The sequence below is a fragment of the Oikopleura dioica genome, chromosome PAR (assembly GCF_907165135.1).
Source record: "Oikopleura dioica chromosome PAR, OKI2018_I68_1.0, whole genome shotgun sequence".
NCBI lineage: Eukaryota > Metazoa > Chordata > Appendicularia > Copelata > Oikopleuridae > Oikopleura > Oikopleura dioica.
The window spans coordinates 6,890,324-6,908,110 of NC_137293.1; the positions used below are offsets into that span (position 1 = coordinate 6,890,324).

Genomic DNA, 17,787 nt, shown 5'->3' on the forward strand with positions numbered 1-17,787 from the left:
CTTTTTTTGTTGATTTACTTTTTTATTGTAAAGTTTGGCATTTTATATACAGAAAATTTTAAATGATAGTTGTGTAAATTACTTTGATGTACAATGAAAATCTCAATGAAAGCAAAAACACTGGCGAGTAACGAAGTAAACTAAGGTAGCAATATGCAAGTCAGTAAGGCTAATTTGTATGAAGAAAGTCGACGGCATTAGATCCATTTTGAAGGAGTTTTAGACAGCTATTGATTTTGGAAAGGGCATGCAGCCGGATATCTCGATTGCTTCCGGCCAGTCTCCGTACTTATTCGCCGACTAGAAGAGCATTTTATTGATAGTAGAATAGGGAGGGAATGCTTACCTTGTCATTTTTCAAATGATTCTCTTTGGCGGTAAAGCCAGGGACTCCCTTAGCTCCAAGAAAGACCCACGCGTCTCTGAAAGCAATGCTCGAAGCCACACTGGATCCGAACGAGCTCAAGATCGTTCTCGCTTCAGAATCGAGTCTGAAAGCGGCATCGTCGTACGAAGCGATGATGATGACTTCTCCGTTGACCATTTGATTGAGGAATGCTTTTAAATCGGTCGAGTCCTTGGCGTACAAATCGAACGTCGCGTAACGATGATTTTTTGTTTCCAAGTTGATGACGACTACGTTCATCCCTCTATCCACATTGTTCAGCTGGAAAAGTTGTCATAAGAGAATAAAACGGTCATTTGTACCTTTGATCTCATGATATCTGTGCCTTCCCAGCACACTCTGGGTCCAATGACACTAGCAGCGCCGGAGATAACTCGAAAAGTATACTCTGAATTCGCATCGCAAGTTTCTTTCAACCCGCAAGCATGCTCGTCGAAGCTGAGGTTCGAGTTGTCCATGAGTTGCATTTCGCGATCCCACTCTTCCTCGACTTTTTGAATCGCCTCGTGGTCGATTAAACTCTATTTTTCGTTAATAAATTGATCTAATAAAAAGATCTACCTTTTGCTTCTGCAAATATTTATTGCTAGCGTCAGCCTCTTCCATCGCCACTAAATCCGCTTTTTTCAGCGTCTCCATCGCGGACAAATAGTTTTTCATCGAAAGAACAAGCATGATCAAAATCCCAATTATGAGCCCGACTCGTATCAGGCTATTCTTATTCCTTGCCATTCTATACAGCAAACAAAATAAATAAACGAGCAACTCTTCATTTTTAAAAATATATTAAGGCAGGATGGTATTTCAGTGAAATTAGACGATGATAGAGTTTTTTAAACTTATCAGTGATGTGAAAATATGTACAGTGAGGTAATTTGTGGCTTTATTGCTTCTTGAACTCTTGTCGCTCGGCGAGAGGAATCTGCTTCGGTCGTTTCATGTTCTCTAGGCGAACTTCTTCCCGTTCGGAGATCATTTGGAAGTCCCGCATGCCTGAAAGTTAACTTTGTCCACGCGTGAAGTCAACTGTAGCTACTCACTTTCTCGCTTGTCGCGGAGCCCGTAAATGCCCTGCTGGATGAAGATCATGTCTCTGGTGTCGTCCTTGAGACTTCCAGCGTCGGTCGGGAAATCGTCCTTTTTGTGTGTTGGAAACATGAATCGCTCTGCGTCCATCAGCCTTTTTTGCAAGCTGAAAATTATTAGAATAACGATCAACTGGATAAATGCTTACATTTTGAGCTGCATGGATTTTCTATCTCGTGCCCAGCGGTGCTCACGAACAAGATTGTACTGCTTGGTCTCTTTCCAATGACGTTGGTTGGATCTGAAGTACTCCTCCGCTCGCTTGAGCTCGTCATCAGCTGCTTTTACCCGATTCCGAAGGTAATTCAACTGCTCTTGCTTGTGCCTAACGGGAGATATGATCTTGTACTGCCGATATTGACTTACTTGAGGTATGCAGGGTTGAACAACTCATTGCGAACTGCGAATTTGTCCACCACTTGACGGTTGTAACTTCCGGGCAACACAGCGACATCGTCGAATTCGTTGTTGGCCTTACTTCTCGTCAGCATCTGCTCTGTTTTAGGCAACTTGCAGATGGATGTGTACGAGTCAATATCGTCGAGAGCAGCAAGCATTTCTTCCCGAGTCTTCTTGTAGTTCTTTTTCTCGACAAGCTCTCCAGTTTCGCCGATCACTCTCATCGATACTTTTGAGTTGTCGAAGTCGGAATCCTTGCATGGCTTCGCATGTTCTTTTGCGAAGTGCCCCTCTCGTCTCCTGTTCGCCATGCACTGTGATTTTCTTTTAGTTTTCAAACGGTTATTTTAAGTTACCTGTTGACGCGCGATATGGTATCGTTCCAGCGTAGACTCGTCTTGGAGATGCCTTAGGATCATGTTCTTGACTCGTTGCGTCATCTCCTTGTTGTCTTCGGGATTTTTGAGATAAAAATCCATCTCAAAATGCGCGAGCCAATGTCGAGCTGTCTCCATTGATTTCCTGGTGCCTCCGTATTGACTGACGACAGAGCCTTTGGGATACTTCTTGAATTCAACGTCGTATAGGATCGTGTCGGGGCCAATGACGACTTTGTAAACGTTGTTGACCTCCCACTGGCCGAGTTTTGGATTCCGATCTGTGCGGATGTCAGTAACACCGACAAGCTTGCTGTTTCCGAACTCTAGTGGGTAGATGTGTTCGAAGCTGCACCAGTACTGAAAATGGTTATTAGAATATTGAGAACAATTTGAAATACCTTTCTCTTCTTTTTCGCTATCTTGTCGTTCAGCGAAAGAAGGAGCTGCTTCTCTAGCCAAACTTTTCCCTCATCAGAAGTGTACTCAACAAGACGTTGTCCAGTGCAACCGCTCTTGTAGCTGATGGTCAACCAGAACTCGTGGAAGTTTTTATCTTCGTCTTCTTTGGGTTCTGCATTCCCTTCAGCTTCTTCCTCTTCTCTTTTCCGTCGCTCTGCGGCCCGCTCGAGAGCTTCCTGTTCAACTCGTCTGGCTTCTTCTGCCGCGGCCGCTTCTCTCTCCTCGTTTTGCCTCTTGATTTCTTCCTCCTCTTGCTTTCGCTCTTCTTCCTCCTTTTTTCGCTTTTCGATCTTTTGCCTAAAATAATATTTACATAAAAAACCTACAGAGCAATCATTACCGTCTCTTTTCTTCCTCTCTTTCCTTGAAAGCTGCATTTTTTCTCGCTCGCTCGTCATCCTTTCTCCTTTTCTTCTCATTTTCCTCGCGCTCGGCAAGTTCTCGTTTCAGCCTCTTTTTCGCCTTTTTAAGCTTCATATGCTTCTTGAGCTCCTTCTCCGTCATATCCTCTGTCGACTTGGTCGGCCGGTATTTCAGCAGCTCTTTTTCAGTGAGACCGCAGGTGAGTTGCTCTTTTGGTTTTTCCGGACTCTCGTTCGGGCTCAAGCAGAGTCCGGATGGACCAGGCTCGTCGTTGGGACTCAATGACAGAGCAGGTGACGCAGGCTGTTCGTTCAAAGCGATGGGGAGCCCAGAAGTACCTGGTGTCTCTATATCTGGGGACATGAGAGCTGGCTCGGAGCTTTCTTTTCTCTCTGGAGAACGCTCGCTCCAGTTTTCCACAGTTACGGATTGATTTAAACTCGTAACTGGGTCTTCCTCAGGAAGTGGGGCGCTGGAGGCGCTCTCTGAAATCATTATTTAGGAAAATTATTTATGAAACGTGTGATCCTCCGCGGAGAAATCATGCGTGAAAAAATTCTAACTGTTGTTGTGAAATTACCTGAAACTGGGTCGGCGGCCTCTTGATCAACAGTCGCCTGTTCTGCAGCTGGCTCCTGATCCGGCTCTTCAGCTTCGATGTCGGCCCTCGTGAAGAAAGGGGTGATTTTCCTCTTCTTTTTCAGTGGAGGTTTACCGTTGTCCTTCTCGGGCGGCGAGCTGGTCTTGCGCTCTCGCTCTTGTTTAGACTTTTTCAGCTTTTCCTCGAGGATCTCTAACGAGGTTTTGTTCTTCTTCGGCTTTGGTTGGGAGTTTTCATCGTCGCTCGAGTCAATTTCAACAGGTGTAGATATCTTTTTGCGCGATCGTTGTTTTGAAGCTTTTTTCTTAGGTGGCGAGTCGTCCAGGGTCAGGTCAATCGCTTCAACCGACTTCTTCGCGGGAGTTTTAGGAGGCGCGGCGTTGTTTTCGTCCACTCCAAGCAAATCGGTTAATGGAACGTCGTCATCGGTTTGCGAGAGATTTTCTTCTTGAGAAGCCTCACTTGCAGTGGGCTCATCTAAGAAATCCTCGAAGTGGGTCACTGGTGATTTTGGTTTCTCTTGGACAACTATAGCAGCCATCTCTTCTTCGTTTCTGATCTCTATTTCTTAAATACAATTGTTAATTAGTAGTCAATTAATATTCTTTTATAATCAAGATAATGGAGATTATTTATATGGTGATTGCTACCAATTTATATGAAAAAGTTACCTTTAGGTTTGCTCTTTAATTTGTTCGGGTTGGCAAGGCGAAGACTTTTCTTGGAAGGCTCGCTATTTGAAGATGACTTTTTCAAAGTTGGACGATTCTTTTTCTTCACTTGTTCAGGCTCAGGATCCGCGACGGTTTCGACTGCAATTCGCTCGCGCATTGAATCTGGAAGAGCACAGTGGACGAGGGGAATAATCAGCTTTTTTCGGAAAGGATCACCAGTTATCGTCCCGTCGTTTTTCTTCTCGGTGACTGGAGATGCCTTCCGCTTCTTCTTTTTGGGCAGTTCGGGAGAAGAAAGCACGCGCTTATTAGAAACTTCTTGAGTTGTCGTGATCGGCACTTGTTTCTCAACAGGAAGGATGTTTTGATTTATTTGATCGCCGGTCAAGATGACTTCTTCTGAGTTTTCTTTGTTTGTCGGATCGGCCGCTGGACTCGTGGAGATGGTTGAAGAAGCAGGTTCAGTTGAAGATGATGCAGCTGCTTCTCCAGTTGGTAATTTGTTCTTCTTTTTCTTCTTTGGTGCAATGACCGTTCCATCCGCAGCGATTTTCTTAGGCCCTCCCTTATTCTTTTTCTTCTTTGGTTTCGCCACTGCATCCTCCATTTCGGCTTGGACGTTTTCTTCTTGTTGTGTGAGCATAGCAGGTTGTTTGTCGACGCCGTCGACGGAGTCGGAAATGGTCGAAGCTTCGAGTCTCTTTTTTCGACTGATGGAAGTTGTGATTATAGGCGACGGCGGCCGATCTGAGTCACTACTGTCACTTGCATCCAATATTTTCCCGTTTTTGTTGTCTTGATTTCTTTTATCTGAACGAGCTTGTGATGAGAGTGGGTTTTTGTTTTCGCGTAACGGATTAGGTTTTGCGCAGGGAGGAATAGATTTTGCAGTAACAGAGGATGCCCTCTGAGGAGGCTCGTCCTCGTCGCTAGACAAGAGGCTGACGATCTCGCTTTTCTGAGCGCTCGAACGACGAGAGCTTCTTTTCTTTGGTGAGGATTCCGTGCTGCTTGCTTTTTCGAGCGGAGGTAGACTTTCGTCGTCGGAAGGATTCGCTGTTGATGTCGACGGTTGCTGAAGAGGGGTCACAACGGCGACTGGGCGAGAAGCGCGTGGCTGGGCAGGTTGTTGAGCTTGAGTTCGCATCGCTGGTGGCTGGTACGGAGGTCTGGGTTGAATATTCTGAGGAAATCGAGCTCTTGCATTGGCATACATTGACATGAAGAGAGCATGGTCAAATCCAGGAGGGTAGAAGTTTGGATGAATGCCCTGAAAATGCGCTGCTGGAGGTCGTTGATAGTGGAAAGAAGGAGGAATTGATGGATGGCGTTGCGGTTGAAAGTTCGGCAAATGAGCGTACGCAGCAGGCGGATATGGATGTGTAGCGAATCTTGGAATGTTTCCTACGCCAAGACAGGGTAAAGCCGGCTGAGGGTCTAAGTTGGAGGCTTCGGGAGTAATGATTTCTTCGATTTCTTCCTCGTCAGTTGACGCATTGTCGGTTGCTTGCTGGTTTTCGTTCACCATCAACTGTTGAGAAGATTCAATATTTTTCGTTTTAGAAATCGCAATCGCTGATGATTCTAGAATGTGTTCCTCTTTGTTCGATCCCGGAAGATTCTCTGTAACGGCGTTTTTCTCTTGAAAAGTTTCAATTTCCTCTTCGACAGTTTGTTCTTCACGAGTCGCGATGGTGTTTTCGCTGTTTCCGGCAGCAGCTGCAATTTCTTCAACGGGCTCGCGCTCACAAGTATTTTCAACGTCCGAAACAACAATCTGCTTCTCTACATCTCGATTTCCCAAAGACGCTTTCGCTAATCTCGCGAGAATTGGTTCTCGGAAAATTGCCACGGCTGTAATCGAGGTCGAAGGGGTCACTTCAGCGACCGTTTTATCGCTCTGATCTTCTGGGGAAATGGCGCTTTTCTCAACAGAAATCGCGGCGGTTGAGGATGTGATCGCGCCAATTTTTGCCTCTTCATCAGATTTTTGTGATATTTCAGCATTCTCATCGTCATCCCAAAACGATAAGGCATTCTCCAGGACATCGCTCTCCTCGGCAATTTTTTCTTCGACTACATTTTCACAAGACTCGTGTTCAATTAGTTCGTCTTTTGAACCTTCCTCCTCCTTGTCAAACTGCGTATCAGTTTCTGCATTCGGGAAGAAAGAATCGATAGGAGCAACCGTTGCTTCAGCATTTTTTTGCGAAATGCCCTTGACAGCGCTCTTTTCAACGATTTCTTCTTCGACTACATTTCCGAAGGATTCTTGTTCGATTTGCTCGTCTTTGTCGGACTGTGAATCCGCCTCTCGATTCGGCAAGGAAGTGTAAATTGAAGCAACCGTAGACGTCATCGCAGCATCTTCGGTATTTTCATCAAGAATGCCGGTCTCGTCAACGATTTCTTCTTGTATGACGTTTTCATATGGTTCGTCTTCCATCTGCCCATCATTGGATTTTTCGTCGTTTTCAGATTCTCGATCAATCGTCGGTCTGGGCAAGGATGACTCCATCGAGGTCAACGTAGACATCGTGGGAGCTTCGGTATTTTCTTCTTCATTCTGTTCATTTTCCCCTTTCTTCTCAGACTCCGCTCTGCCTGGCGCTTCTTCAGTCTGCAGATCTGGAACGACTTGCTCATCTTGAGAAGTAGGAGCATCTTCCTGAATGGGTGGAGAATCGGACTGTTCGGCTGGAAGTTGCTCTTCGTACTCCATTTCAGGCACATTCTCCAAGCTTTTCGTTTCATCTTCAGAACTCTGCTTGACCGACGGAGCGATTTGGACGACAACTGATTTGGGAAGGATCGGCTTTAGATCGGCAGTCTTTGGGATGAGGGACCTTTGAGCAACCATCGTAGGGAATCCATCATCTTCTTCGTCCGAGGAGACAATCAAAACTTTCCTGCGTCTTTTCGGCGTATTCTTTTTTGAAGAAGCAATCTGGCTCATCGATGGTGAGTCGGTAGCTCTTACTCCGCTCTCTTGCAGAGACGCAACTCTGCGACTGAGCATCTTCATCGAATCTGGAGTTATCACCCAGAGATTTTCATCTGACTCTTTCTTCGATGGATAGCAGGCGAAATGGACGACGGTATGGCCGAAACGAGCATCGCGTTTTTCAAAGGCAGGTTGTTCTTTGCTTCGAAAGATTTTTAACTTTGATTCTTAAAAAAAAGAAGATAAAGAATAAAGAAAATCCGTTCCTGACGAGTTTATTTTGGCGCTTGAAAAAGTTGAGAAGCGAATAAAAACTGGCGGAGTTCTGGGGGTATTCCTTAAAGTCGATGGTTCGAGGGATGATGGAATCTTTCGGCTGGAAGAGGACACCGAGCTTGGCGAAAAGCGTGAAGGAGTTTCCACTGGATCGACAGGTCTTCGAACCTATTGCGATTCCGTCGTCATCTTTTTTCAATGCTCAGAAGTGATATTTTCTACGGATAAATCTACGACTCATCAAGTGCTAGTATTAGTACGAAAGTCTTTTTGAACATTTCCTTCAGTATTTTCTTTGTCCTCTTGACTCGCCAAATTCTCCTTCTTTCTAATGAGCCAGAAGATGTTCAATATCTTGCTCACGACGATTTCTGGAGCCATCTCTTATTCTGTCAAACATTCATCGATTTTCTTACTCAAAAAGAAATTGCATGCAGGTTCATGTAATTATGAAAAAAGGGGGAGTCCGAAAAGGCAGTGAACTCTCGCGCGCTTTCCAAGGCTCCGCCAATCGGCGCGCCTGAAGATTTTTTTAAAGAATTTGTGACTCACGAATCCGAGCACGAACCATCTTGACTTGAATTCAGCAGGACTTGCAGTGTAAATTTCTGAGAATCGAGAAAACGGAAGAAAGAGAGGAAGGTTCAAAAGGTAAGTTGAGAAATCCAGATTTTTATTGTAAAAATATCATTTTTCACTAGAAAGTATTTAAAAATGGCAATTGAAACGCACAAAAATTTCCCCTGTGAAAACTGCGACTCTGTGAAATACAAGAAACGAGATGGCCTGTGGATTTGTACAGGAAAGTGCGAAAAAATCGATCATTTATGAAGTTTTGCAGTATTGACGCACTGAAAAGTATGCAAGGCGGAAAATACAGACATCGTCGTGGAAGAATTCGACGAAGATCCAAATGTCAGCAGTTATCGAATGAAGGCTACTGTCTCTCGGGCCGAAGCTAAGTCAGAGGATCTTAGCTTTATTCGAAACCGGGATCAGGGCAATCGTCCGTGGCTGACAATCGAAGCTTTGCAGCAAATTCTCCGAGGAAAAGCCCTCTCAATTTGCCGAGATCTGCAGCTAGATGAATCTGCCTCTTCAAAGATCCTTCTACTTTTGCGCGAAATGTGGTTCACCTATCTCCGCGGCCGATTGTTGTGCTTTGGTTCCGACTCCAACCCGGTCAACTTTCGCGACCGCGATTTGCACATGTACCGAGCGATCAAGAACGATGGCTTCAATGGATTCGAAAAGACGAGCTACGATCCGATGCAGTATAAAAAGACGCCGAAAGACGTCGAGCTTGGAATTTACTCTGCCGGGAACACCACTCACTTCGAATTCACTTCTTCCGATTCTGAGCCAGAAGCTCAAGTCGCTCTCAATCGAGTGAAAAAACTCAAGCGCAAGAGAAAGACCCCTTCGGCAAATTATCAGCGAGTTTCCCTGCCAGATGTTCAAGCAATCATCTTTCTTGGCTTCCGAGTTCTTGGGTACCCGATTTCGTTCAAGTCCATTTTCAAACATTGCTTCATCGACGAGGTGAGAAAATTCTTGCCTTCTCACATGACTCCAACAAGGAAGGATACAGAGACCTCAAGGTCATTAAGGGATCCCCCCCTGGTGGTAGGTTTCCGTTGAGCAAATCAATTCTCTGTACTAGAGAATAGCGGATAGCACCTGAGCTTTCTGTAGAGCTATTATACGCCCAATTTCATAAGCCCAAATCGGCTGAATTTCCAGTTGAAAATGGCCAAAACGGGGGGGGGATCCCTTAAGTTTCGACAGAGCATGAAATCGGACACCGCAGCATCCGTTTATCCACATTGCTTTTCTTAGAATTCAAGAAGATTGACCCCCTCTGTATCTAAAAAAAGCGTCGATTTGTTTCTGAAAAAGATGTCGTTGAACCAAGGAATGAGCGAAGAAAGCTTGGTTTCAAGAAACAAGCTTCATCGAGTCACACTGGCTTTTGTCCATCATCACTTGATAAATCCCCTGTCGCAATTGCTCGATCAGCTGGACAGCAACAATGCTCGAGGATCTCTTCTTATCCGGGAATTGAAGAGCAAACTCTGCGAACTGCAACTTCCAGAATCTTTCTGCGCTCTGGTCAATCAAAGCTTTCCTTATTTTCTTCAGAAAATTGATGCTATCCAAAAGGATAAAATTGAGGTTGGTTCCCCCCTTCATCTTTTTCTAACGTGAAAGTTAGGTCTTTTTGCCTTTCATCGACATCTGGGCACTTGCGATCATCTACATCTGCATGGTATCCAGCGTCGCAGACAAGGAAGTCCCCTGGCAAGCCTGGTGCCACGGATGGGTAGCGAAAAAGAACAAAGAAAACAACGAGGAGTTTCTCAAGAATCTGATCGACACGGAAATGAGTGAGGCCCGAATCAATTTCCGCGCGAAAAGCAGAATTGATGACAAGAAGAACTTCCAAATTGTCCAAACCATGCCTACCATCGAAAAAGTTGAAAAGGATGAAAACCCACAGATGCCGGAAATCGAAGTCTGCTTCCAGTCGAAATTGAAGTTGCCGAAAGTCGAGTTGGACGAAGATACGAAATATTTAATCCACGCTTCTTTGCCTTCAAAAGTGCAACTCCAAGGATTCAAAAAATTTGACAAGCGACATGTTTCGAAAGAGTCCTACAGCTACTACCGACATTTCATCAGACACTTGAGGAACGAATCCAATCATTTGAGACTTGTGCACTTTGAAGACAAGAAGTTTATCGGCAATTTTCTTAGAACAATCAAGAAGAAGGTAGTTAACAATTTTAGTGATTTTTGATAACTTTTTGATCAGCAAAAGCGAAGATACGTAACATACGAACACGAACTACCTCGACCTTGGTATCTTGATACATTTGCTGAGCTTGCCTGTGTTTCTCAACAACAATTCGTTGCTACTGTACTTATTTTACTTGATCAATAAAAATACTGACTAAATCCAACAGTATTTGAATCAATTGTCGAATGATGAGCAACTGACAGCATTCTCTCGAAAACCTACTGTATTTCTTGAATCAGGAGTCGAAGCCGGATTGATTTCGAGATTTGCGCATTCATTTGATCGAGATTGGCTGCTATCGCCCCTTTTCTCATTTTGATTTTCCCTTTTTTCTCTTTGCTGTCATCGATTGCGTGAAATTGGCTCCATTTGGGTTTCTTTTTTTTCCATACAATAAATACATGGAACAGATACCACCAGAGTTTATCCACTCCTATGGGAGTGTCGGGCGATGCCAACCATATGGAATTAACTGCAAAAGTATTACCAAAGAGATGGCTGTATTTACGAGTGGACAAATAATGTGTACTTTTTGGAAGGGTTTAAAGATCAATTCAGAGCGTAGTGATATTATAATTTGAACCTTGAAAAGTCTCGACTTTTGTTGTACAGTTGTCAAGAATGCGGAAGAGCTAAGGGCATCCGTCAAGCTCATCCCATCTGATGCAGAGCTGAAGTGTCCAGCTGCGAATTGTGAAGCCAAAAATCTCTCTTTTAGAGAGTTCAAGATCGGAAAATGTTGTGATAAAGCGATGGCAAAACAAAATAAAAAGGCTCTAGGCAAAAGGTTTTTTAAGAAATTCATAACGACTGTTGTCTCGGATGCATTTTTTTGTAGAAAACGTCAATAAAACCTAAAAGACAATCAGGAATACGTCTCGTTGGTTCACCAAAATTTAAAAGCTGCGCAACTCGTCGTTGAGAAAGGTGAAGGAAGGCTCAAAAATGCAGAAATCGCCGCGAAACAAGCAGAAGACTATGTTGAATTGGAAAAAAAGAATCTCGAATGGGCAAAGAAGGACATTGAGAGAATGAAAGGGTGCTTGAAAGACGCATACCTTATGGCATACACCAAATCTTTACGAGAATTGAGTATTTCAGGTTCTTTTAAATGCGTTGAGAATTAATAATCTCTTATTTCATAGAAGACGAAGGACCTGCTTGCAACGTCTGCTTGGAAGGCTACAACAAAGAGGAGCGACACGAATGTACCCTTCATTGCGGCCATCGATCCTGCCACAAGTGCTTGACCGGTCTTCCCGAGAAGATCTGCCCAATCTGTCGCAAAGAGTTCACCAACGAGCAGATCATCAAGCTCTTCTGAAGCCGAGTTCTTTTCTGCCTCTTTTTCTCCGAGTTAGAAATCGTCGAGAATAAAATTTTATTGAAACAGATTCTTTTTTTAGCACTTTTTAGCCCCTTTTTGAAGGCAGGAATGACGCAACTTGCATGGAAAATTCTGTAATGCGGCCGCTTGTAAGGCTAAATTTGCACTGCATTATTCGCTGTGGCTAGACACACATCAAGCCTTTGATTTTAATGACCCGCCTGTCTTGGTTTTCTAATAAACCTAATTCCTGCATTGGGTTTACTAAAACGGCGCGTCTTTCCGCTAATTTCACGCTGCGGCTCTTGTCAAACAGCTAGTGCTCGGAATACCTGGCTCAGACGAAACCTGGCAGAGCACGAAACGGTGAAATTTTGAAACTTTTAATTTCTTCAGAGAAAGAGGGAATGAGTCGAGGTCAGTCCCACAGGACGATGGGCTCTTGGCTCAAAAGAAAACTCAGTCAGAGAGAGAATCATGACATAGTTAGAGGTTCAGAAAGAAATTAAAGAGATCTTTATGAAGAAATATGGTAAGAAAAATGGTCTGAACCTATCATAAGATTTTAATGGAGCGATGCAAGATGCTACTGATGCTCTTGACTGCCTCCTAGCGGTAAGAAAGTAGGCTAAGCTCTTTTTTAGGAACCTTTTTAGGATTCTACTCCAAAGGCGGGATTCCAAAGATAAGAGAAAGACAATTAAAAATAGTGATAGAAAATCCCAAAAAAAGATGCCTCGTCGAAACTCATACACTCGAGATTCATCGTCAGATAGCGAAGAGTTTATTAGACTACCAAGATTCAAGGTTTGGCGAAAAAATCAAGGGCAGTTTTTTATTAATTCAAATTCAAATCTAGTCAGCAGTATCCGGGATCTGGAACGCACTAGGCGAGAAAGCCGCTCATTTGTTCGAGCCAAGGCATAATTACACGACTCCAGTGGAGACAAAGACGACTCATAAAGCTAAACAGGTGTGAATCCTACTATTTTCATCTAATTCGAGAGGCTTAAATTTCTTTCCCAAGAAGACGGTTTTAACCTGTTTTTCAAGTTTGTTGGAACTCCCCTCGGCTGCGCAAAGTACAAAATGGGTCCCGCAAGAACCATGTCCATCGAATCCATCGACAAAGTCGCCCCTGGAAACTGCATGCCAAGCTGGCAAGTAACCGACCAATCTCAGTACGTAGTAAAGGCTTGATGCTCTTTACCTCTTCTTTTCTACACCTCATCTTTCGTATTCAACCATTCCCTTCTTCTTTGATTGTAAGAATAAACTCCTGTACAAAAAAAATGTTCAAACTGTTTGAAGAAAAAATCGATAGTATTGAAAGATTATAGCGAAAAAAGGTAGTAGATAAAGGGGAAAAATCGAACTCGCGTGTGCGCTAGTTTTTTTTATTATTTGTCGAGTGTTGGAGCACAAAAAAGTCAAGTGTTGCAAAGTATCCAAACTTGCCAGGGAAAAAAGAGGAGAGACTTTTTCTGAACGAGAAACGCGCTACTAGAATGGTAAGTACCGAGATAATCCCGACTGTAGTGTAAAAATATTAAGGTCGGCTACGTCATTTTTGGCCTGACACTGGTTGTGATTTCTGTCATGATCATAATTATGGTCTTGCGTCCTACTCAAGTACAATTTTGACACCTTTTGTTCCCGAAATTGGTCGGCTCTTCTCCATCATCATCTTTTCTGTACATATCTTTTTCCGTAAATAAAAATCGTGAATGATGTTTTTCTTGCTTCTTTTTATACCTTTTTTGGACGCTCAGAATCTTATAAATTTCAATTGCGGATTGTCAGAGAGCTCTTATGTTTTCACCTTTGATGAGGCTGTTAGAGCAGCAAACTATCCGGATCTTCCTTCTTTTATCGACAAATACTTCGTTGCGGGTTTTACTCCGGCGAATATGCAGAGCCATATTCCCGACCAGTGCAGGTTTCAAAACGATGGGACTGCTTTCAAGGTCAAATTTGAGGGAGATCGTTGTGGTCAAGTGAATATCTTTGAAGATTCTTCAGGATCGGCCAAAGAAAACTAAGAGGATCATTCCCTAGGCTGAGCTGGGCAACCTGAGTAGAAAACCTGAATCAGGGTTGTATAAGAGTAAAATGAAAAGCCGCGTAGCGGCTTTTTTTTAAACGAAGCCGCAAAGCGGCTTCGCTAGTTATAATAATTTATTGAGTTGGTAACTTTGGCGAAGCCGCTTTGCGGCTTCGATTAAAAAAATGCCGCTACGCGGCTTTTCATTTTACTTTTTTACAACCCTGACTCAGGTTGCCGAGCCCATCCCCTGGGGTCCTGATTTCAGGGGCCTTCCAAAGCTCAAACCGTCATGTCCTTCCATATCTACTACTACACCCTCTTCGACGAGTCAAAAATCGAGGCCAATGGAGACATTGTTCTAGTCAGGAGTTCAGTAATCCTCTCAACCACATCTATGACCGTTCATTAACCGGATTCGGCCGGGGTGACGTAGTAGCGCTAGAAAAAGAAATTCCACATTGAACTTTGTGCAGACGAGTATGACAACATCATCGTTATGGACGCGATCCCAATTTCTTGCACACTGAGGTAATAGGCGCGGCATTGGCGGCCTGTTTACCCGCTCAAGAAAACACAAAGCGCGAAATCGAACGAATTGCAATTAAAATTCTTCTTCTTTTTTAGTCAAATCGAGGTTCAGTCAGCAACAATCAAGGTCGAAAAGTCGCAACATGTCTTTTCTGCTACGGCAGCTCCCGAACTTATTCAGGAAAACTTCAACAACTCGATATAGGAATTTTTTCTCAGATAGCTGTCAATCCTCAGGTGATGAAATTTGATAAAAGACAAGTTTGGATCCAAGACTAGAAACGAATGTGAATGCTTTGACTATTGGAGAAGAGCTGACCTTGAGCGCTGAAACCGACTCGTTGACTCTTTTCAAGTATTCTTTCTTCTATGATCCTTTGCTATCCTTCTTCAGCTTCGCATTGAAACGATGTGTTGCGCAAAATGACGATGGCTCACAAGAAATTGAAATTCTTAACGATTTTTGCCCGGCGAGTACTTATGAAACCATCCTTTCTTTGACGAAAAATGACAGGGTGAGACCTTGATCTTCGACCCTTCTTCAATTTCTAAGACCCTGAGCTTTCCTGCCTTTCGATTTTCATCTTCAGAAGATATCCGATTTTCATGCACAGCAGTTTTGAAGCAGTCCGCTCCACCTTGCACAGCTTCAAGTATTTCAGAATTTTAACAAGTTGTAAGTTCTTTTCAGCCACAGCGAGAAAAAGAAGAGATTCAGAGATTAAGAAAATAACGAGCAAACATGGAAATGGATTGAAAAAACGACCGTAATTTACTGCAATCAATTATCGCTAATAAATAATTCTTAAAAAAAAAATTATTAAATTATTGATAATTTTGATTAGTTAAAATAAATTTTAATTTTTTGACTTGATAAAGTTCAGAAACTGAGGATTTAGGTGCGGACTTATTTTCTCGGAAACGCTAGAATCGCTTTATTTTATAAAAATCTTGAATTCCAAGCTTCGATGAAAAAAAGAGCGCGTAGGTTAGCGCGGCGTCGATTGGCCGCTCGCGCTCGGCGAAACGAGAAAAACGCGAGAAAATTGAAAGAGAAAAGGAAAAATCACTGGCGATTCTAGAAACGGCCGAAAGCATTTGTTTTGCAGAGAAGAATCGGTTATTGTTCTGTTCCTCTTCGTCCACGGAAGAAGTTTTGTTAATTTTTCGCGTTTTTAGATATGTCGGAAGGCGCCAATTATTACAACAAGTCCGAGTATGGCTCTGACTTCCCAGCTCTTCGACGGTAAGCCTAGAAATTACTTGATAAAAAGAATTTTTTGAGAAAGAAAATTTTATTTACTTAAACTAAAAGACTTTTTGAATCACTTTCGAGCCGAAAATTTTGGGTAAAAACTGTCGATTTCGAGGCTAAAGGGCTTTTAAGAAAAGCCGCGCGCGGCTTTGTTGATAATTGAATCTTTTTAGTCGAAGAACGGTAAATTTTCATCTGTGAAATTTGAGAAAAAGGAAGAAATTTATGTCAAATTTTTTTTTCGATAAGCAAGATTTTTCTTTTACCCGAAATTTCTTTTTATGAAATAACTATTATCAAAAAATCGTTCAGCCACGTCAACATCATGGGTCGATACGCTGTGTCCCAGGACCCCCGATTCTTGAACACCAACAGATGGAGATCGTGCTGGGTCCACTACGCCGACTTCTACCGATGCACCCACGTCCGAGAGCAGCTCGGCAAGGACACCGAAGTCTGCGGCTATTTCCGAAATAACTTCCTCCAGATCTGTCCTGAAGGCATGATCAAGAAGTTCGACGAGCAGCGAGCCGCCAAGATCTTCCCTTCTCCCGTCTACAGGAACAGTTTCACTCTTTCTTATCTAAAAACTTCTTCTTTTGTCGATTGAATTTGATGATTCTCGACTTAAAATTCGTGAAAAAATATGAGCCACTCTTTGTGCGGCTTCTTTAATTGGAAATATCTAAGTCGAAACCTGTGTAGAAAACCTGAGTCAGGGTTTGAATGAGTTCGATTTTGCTCAACGTACGATTGATTAAAGCTCTTTCGAATCCTGACTCAGGTTTTCTACACAGGTTGCGACATCGATTTCCCAATTAAAGAAGCCGCACAGAGCGCGGCTAGAATTTTCTTCTTGAAACGGCGTCTCAATTTGACTGACAGTCGACTTTTGTCCCCCCTATTTCAAGCCTTAGAAATTCATTCCGTACAATTGTGAAACTGCCATAAAGCCGAGACATCGAAGACTCTTACGAGTGGGAGCCCAAGCACGAAGCCTGGAAGGTCCAAGCCGAGGCCGCCAAGGAGCGAGAGACCAAGTACCGAGAGTTCTTCCAGTCCCAGAAGTAAATCTCCAATTCGTCGCTCGAAGAAATCTCAAAGCAAACATCATGTTTTGACAATTTTTAAAACCTTTCAATTCGTCTAAAATGTTCAACTAAAAAAGATTTCCATCAACCTCTATTTATTACAAGGCTCGCGCCTTGAGTCCCTGGAACAGAATAAATTCTAGATACAGAATAATCCATCAACTTCAGTGCTGGGCTCAGGAACCTGTTTTGACCTGTAGTCTGCCTGAGTCAGGGCCTGAAAGATCTGAAAAAGCGAAATTTCCAATAGTTTTTTAACTTCTGGCGAAGCCGCATTGCGGCTTCGTTTTTGAAAAAGCCGCTGTGCGGCTCTTCATTCTGGACCTTTCAGACCCTTACTCAGGCTTTCTACACAGGATGCCGAGCCCAGCTATAGTTAGGACACTTTTCCTTGTTGATTGCAGCGCAGAAGCCGAGCCGTTCTGAGTAAATTGCCCAATTCAGAATCAGGATAGAAACAGGGCATAAATCCTCAATTAGAGCACAATTACTCCGACCCCGAGGCTGCGGCCTGGAAGTAATTTCAACTTTTCACCTCCTCTTGATTGATTGATTTCAGTCTGCTTTAAAAACAGATCTCGCAAAAACAGAATCCGGTAGTCAGACATTTTCCAACGGAGAAAATCACAAACAGGCAAGGAAAAGAGATAAGCAGGATTTGAATTTGAGAGCAGGCGATGGGATTATTTACGGTTATTGACATTTTCTGACTATAAATCGATTTTATATTGGTGTTCAGTAGCCCACAAATTGCAATTATAAAGTAATTTTTCATTTCTATCTGACAAATTATCACTAGAATGACGATTTTTATCAGAAAAGCTGCTAAAAATCGAGAAGCCGCTTGCGGCTTCGAGTGAAAAGGACAAAAAGCCGCTCTATGCGCGGCTTTAGCTTCTTCTAACTCAAAGCCGCAAGCGGCTTCTCGATTTTTAGCAGCTTTTTTGATAAAAAAATCGTAATTCTAGTGATAATTAGTCAGAAAAAAGGCGAACTGAGGTATTTGTCGATGAATTTTTAAGACTTTTTCGTGCTTTGGCATTGCTAATTTCGCGTTGGAGTACAGTTCAATTAGCGTGAATATTTAACAGCTGTCGGCTTGTACGTCTGGCCATTGAGCAGAGATAGAATGTGGCGGATTCTATTGTGAC

The 17,787-nt window shown here is 43.1% G+C and overlaps 5 protein-coding genes across 5 annotated transcripts; 3 read left to right on the forward strand and 2 right to left on the reverse strand.

Moving 5' to 3' along the window:
* Positions 1-36: 36 nt before the first annotated feature.
* LOC145704647 (protein FAM3A-like) lies at positions 37-1,172 on the reverse strand. The gene is made up of 4 exons (XM_081782118.1): positions 968-1,172; positions 709-927; positions 347-667; positions 37-300 (listed from the first exon to the last, which is right to left on the reverse strand). The coding sequence occupies exons 1-4, from the start codon at positions 1,136-1,138 to the stop codon at positions 220-222; spliced, it is 792 nt and encodes a 263-aa protein (XP_081638244.1). The 5' UTR covers positions 1,139-1,172; the 3' UTR covers positions 37-219.
* Positions 1,173-1,174: 2 nt separating this feature from the next.
* On the reverse strand, positions 1,175-7,774 carry LOC145704617 (uncharacterized). Its single transcript, XM_081782080.1, has 10 exons — positions 7,568-7,774; positions 4,366-7,503; positions 3,674-4,261; positions 3,071-3,578; positions 2,670-3,027; positions 2,248-2,628; positions 1,859-2,205; positions 1,641-1,817; positions 1,447-1,598; positions 1,175-1,399 (listed from the first exon to the last, which is right to left on the reverse strand). The coding sequence occupies exons 2-10, from the start codon at positions 7,391-7,393 to the stop codon at positions 1,290-1,292; spliced, it is 5,649 nt and encodes a 1,882-aa protein (XP_081638206.1). The 5' UTR covers positions 7,394-7,503; positions 7,568-7,774; the 3' UTR covers positions 1,175-1,289.
* Positions 7,775-8,302: 528 nt separating this feature from the next.
* Positions 8,303-10,532, forward strand: LOC145701544 (uncharacterized). The gene is made up of 5 exons (XM_081778759.1): positions 8,303-8,384; positions 8,448-9,130; positions 9,428-9,763; positions 9,804-10,361; positions 10,404-10,532. Exons 1-5 carry the CDS (start codon positions 8,303-8,305, stop codon positions 10,530-10,532), a joined length of 1,788 nt encoding a protein of 595 aa, XP_081634885.1.
* Positions 10,533-11,777: 1,245 nt separating this feature from the next.
* LOC145704378 (uncharacterized) lies at positions 11,778-13,031 on the forward strand. Its single transcript, XM_081781830.1, has 3 exons — positions 11,778-12,522; positions 12,575-12,688; positions 12,769-13,031. Exons 1-3 carry the CDS (start codon positions 12,448-12,450, stop codon positions 12,913-12,915), a joined length of 336 nt encoding a protein of 111 aa, XP_081637956.1. The 5' UTR covers positions 11,778-12,447; the 3' UTR covers positions 12,916-13,031.
* A 2,390-nt stretch (positions 13,032-15,421) lies between these two features.
* Positions 15,422-16,788, forward strand: LOC145703669 (uncharacterized). The gene is made up of 3 exons (XM_081781054.1): positions 15,422-15,536; positions 15,858-16,111; positions 16,504-16,788. The coding sequence occupies exons 1-3, from the start codon at positions 15,472-15,474 to the stop codon at positions 16,614-16,616; spliced, it is 432 nt and encodes a 143-aa protein (XP_081637180.1). The 5' UTR covers positions 15,422-15,471; the 3' UTR covers positions 16,617-16,788.
* Positions 16,789-17,787: the final 999 nt, after the last annotated feature.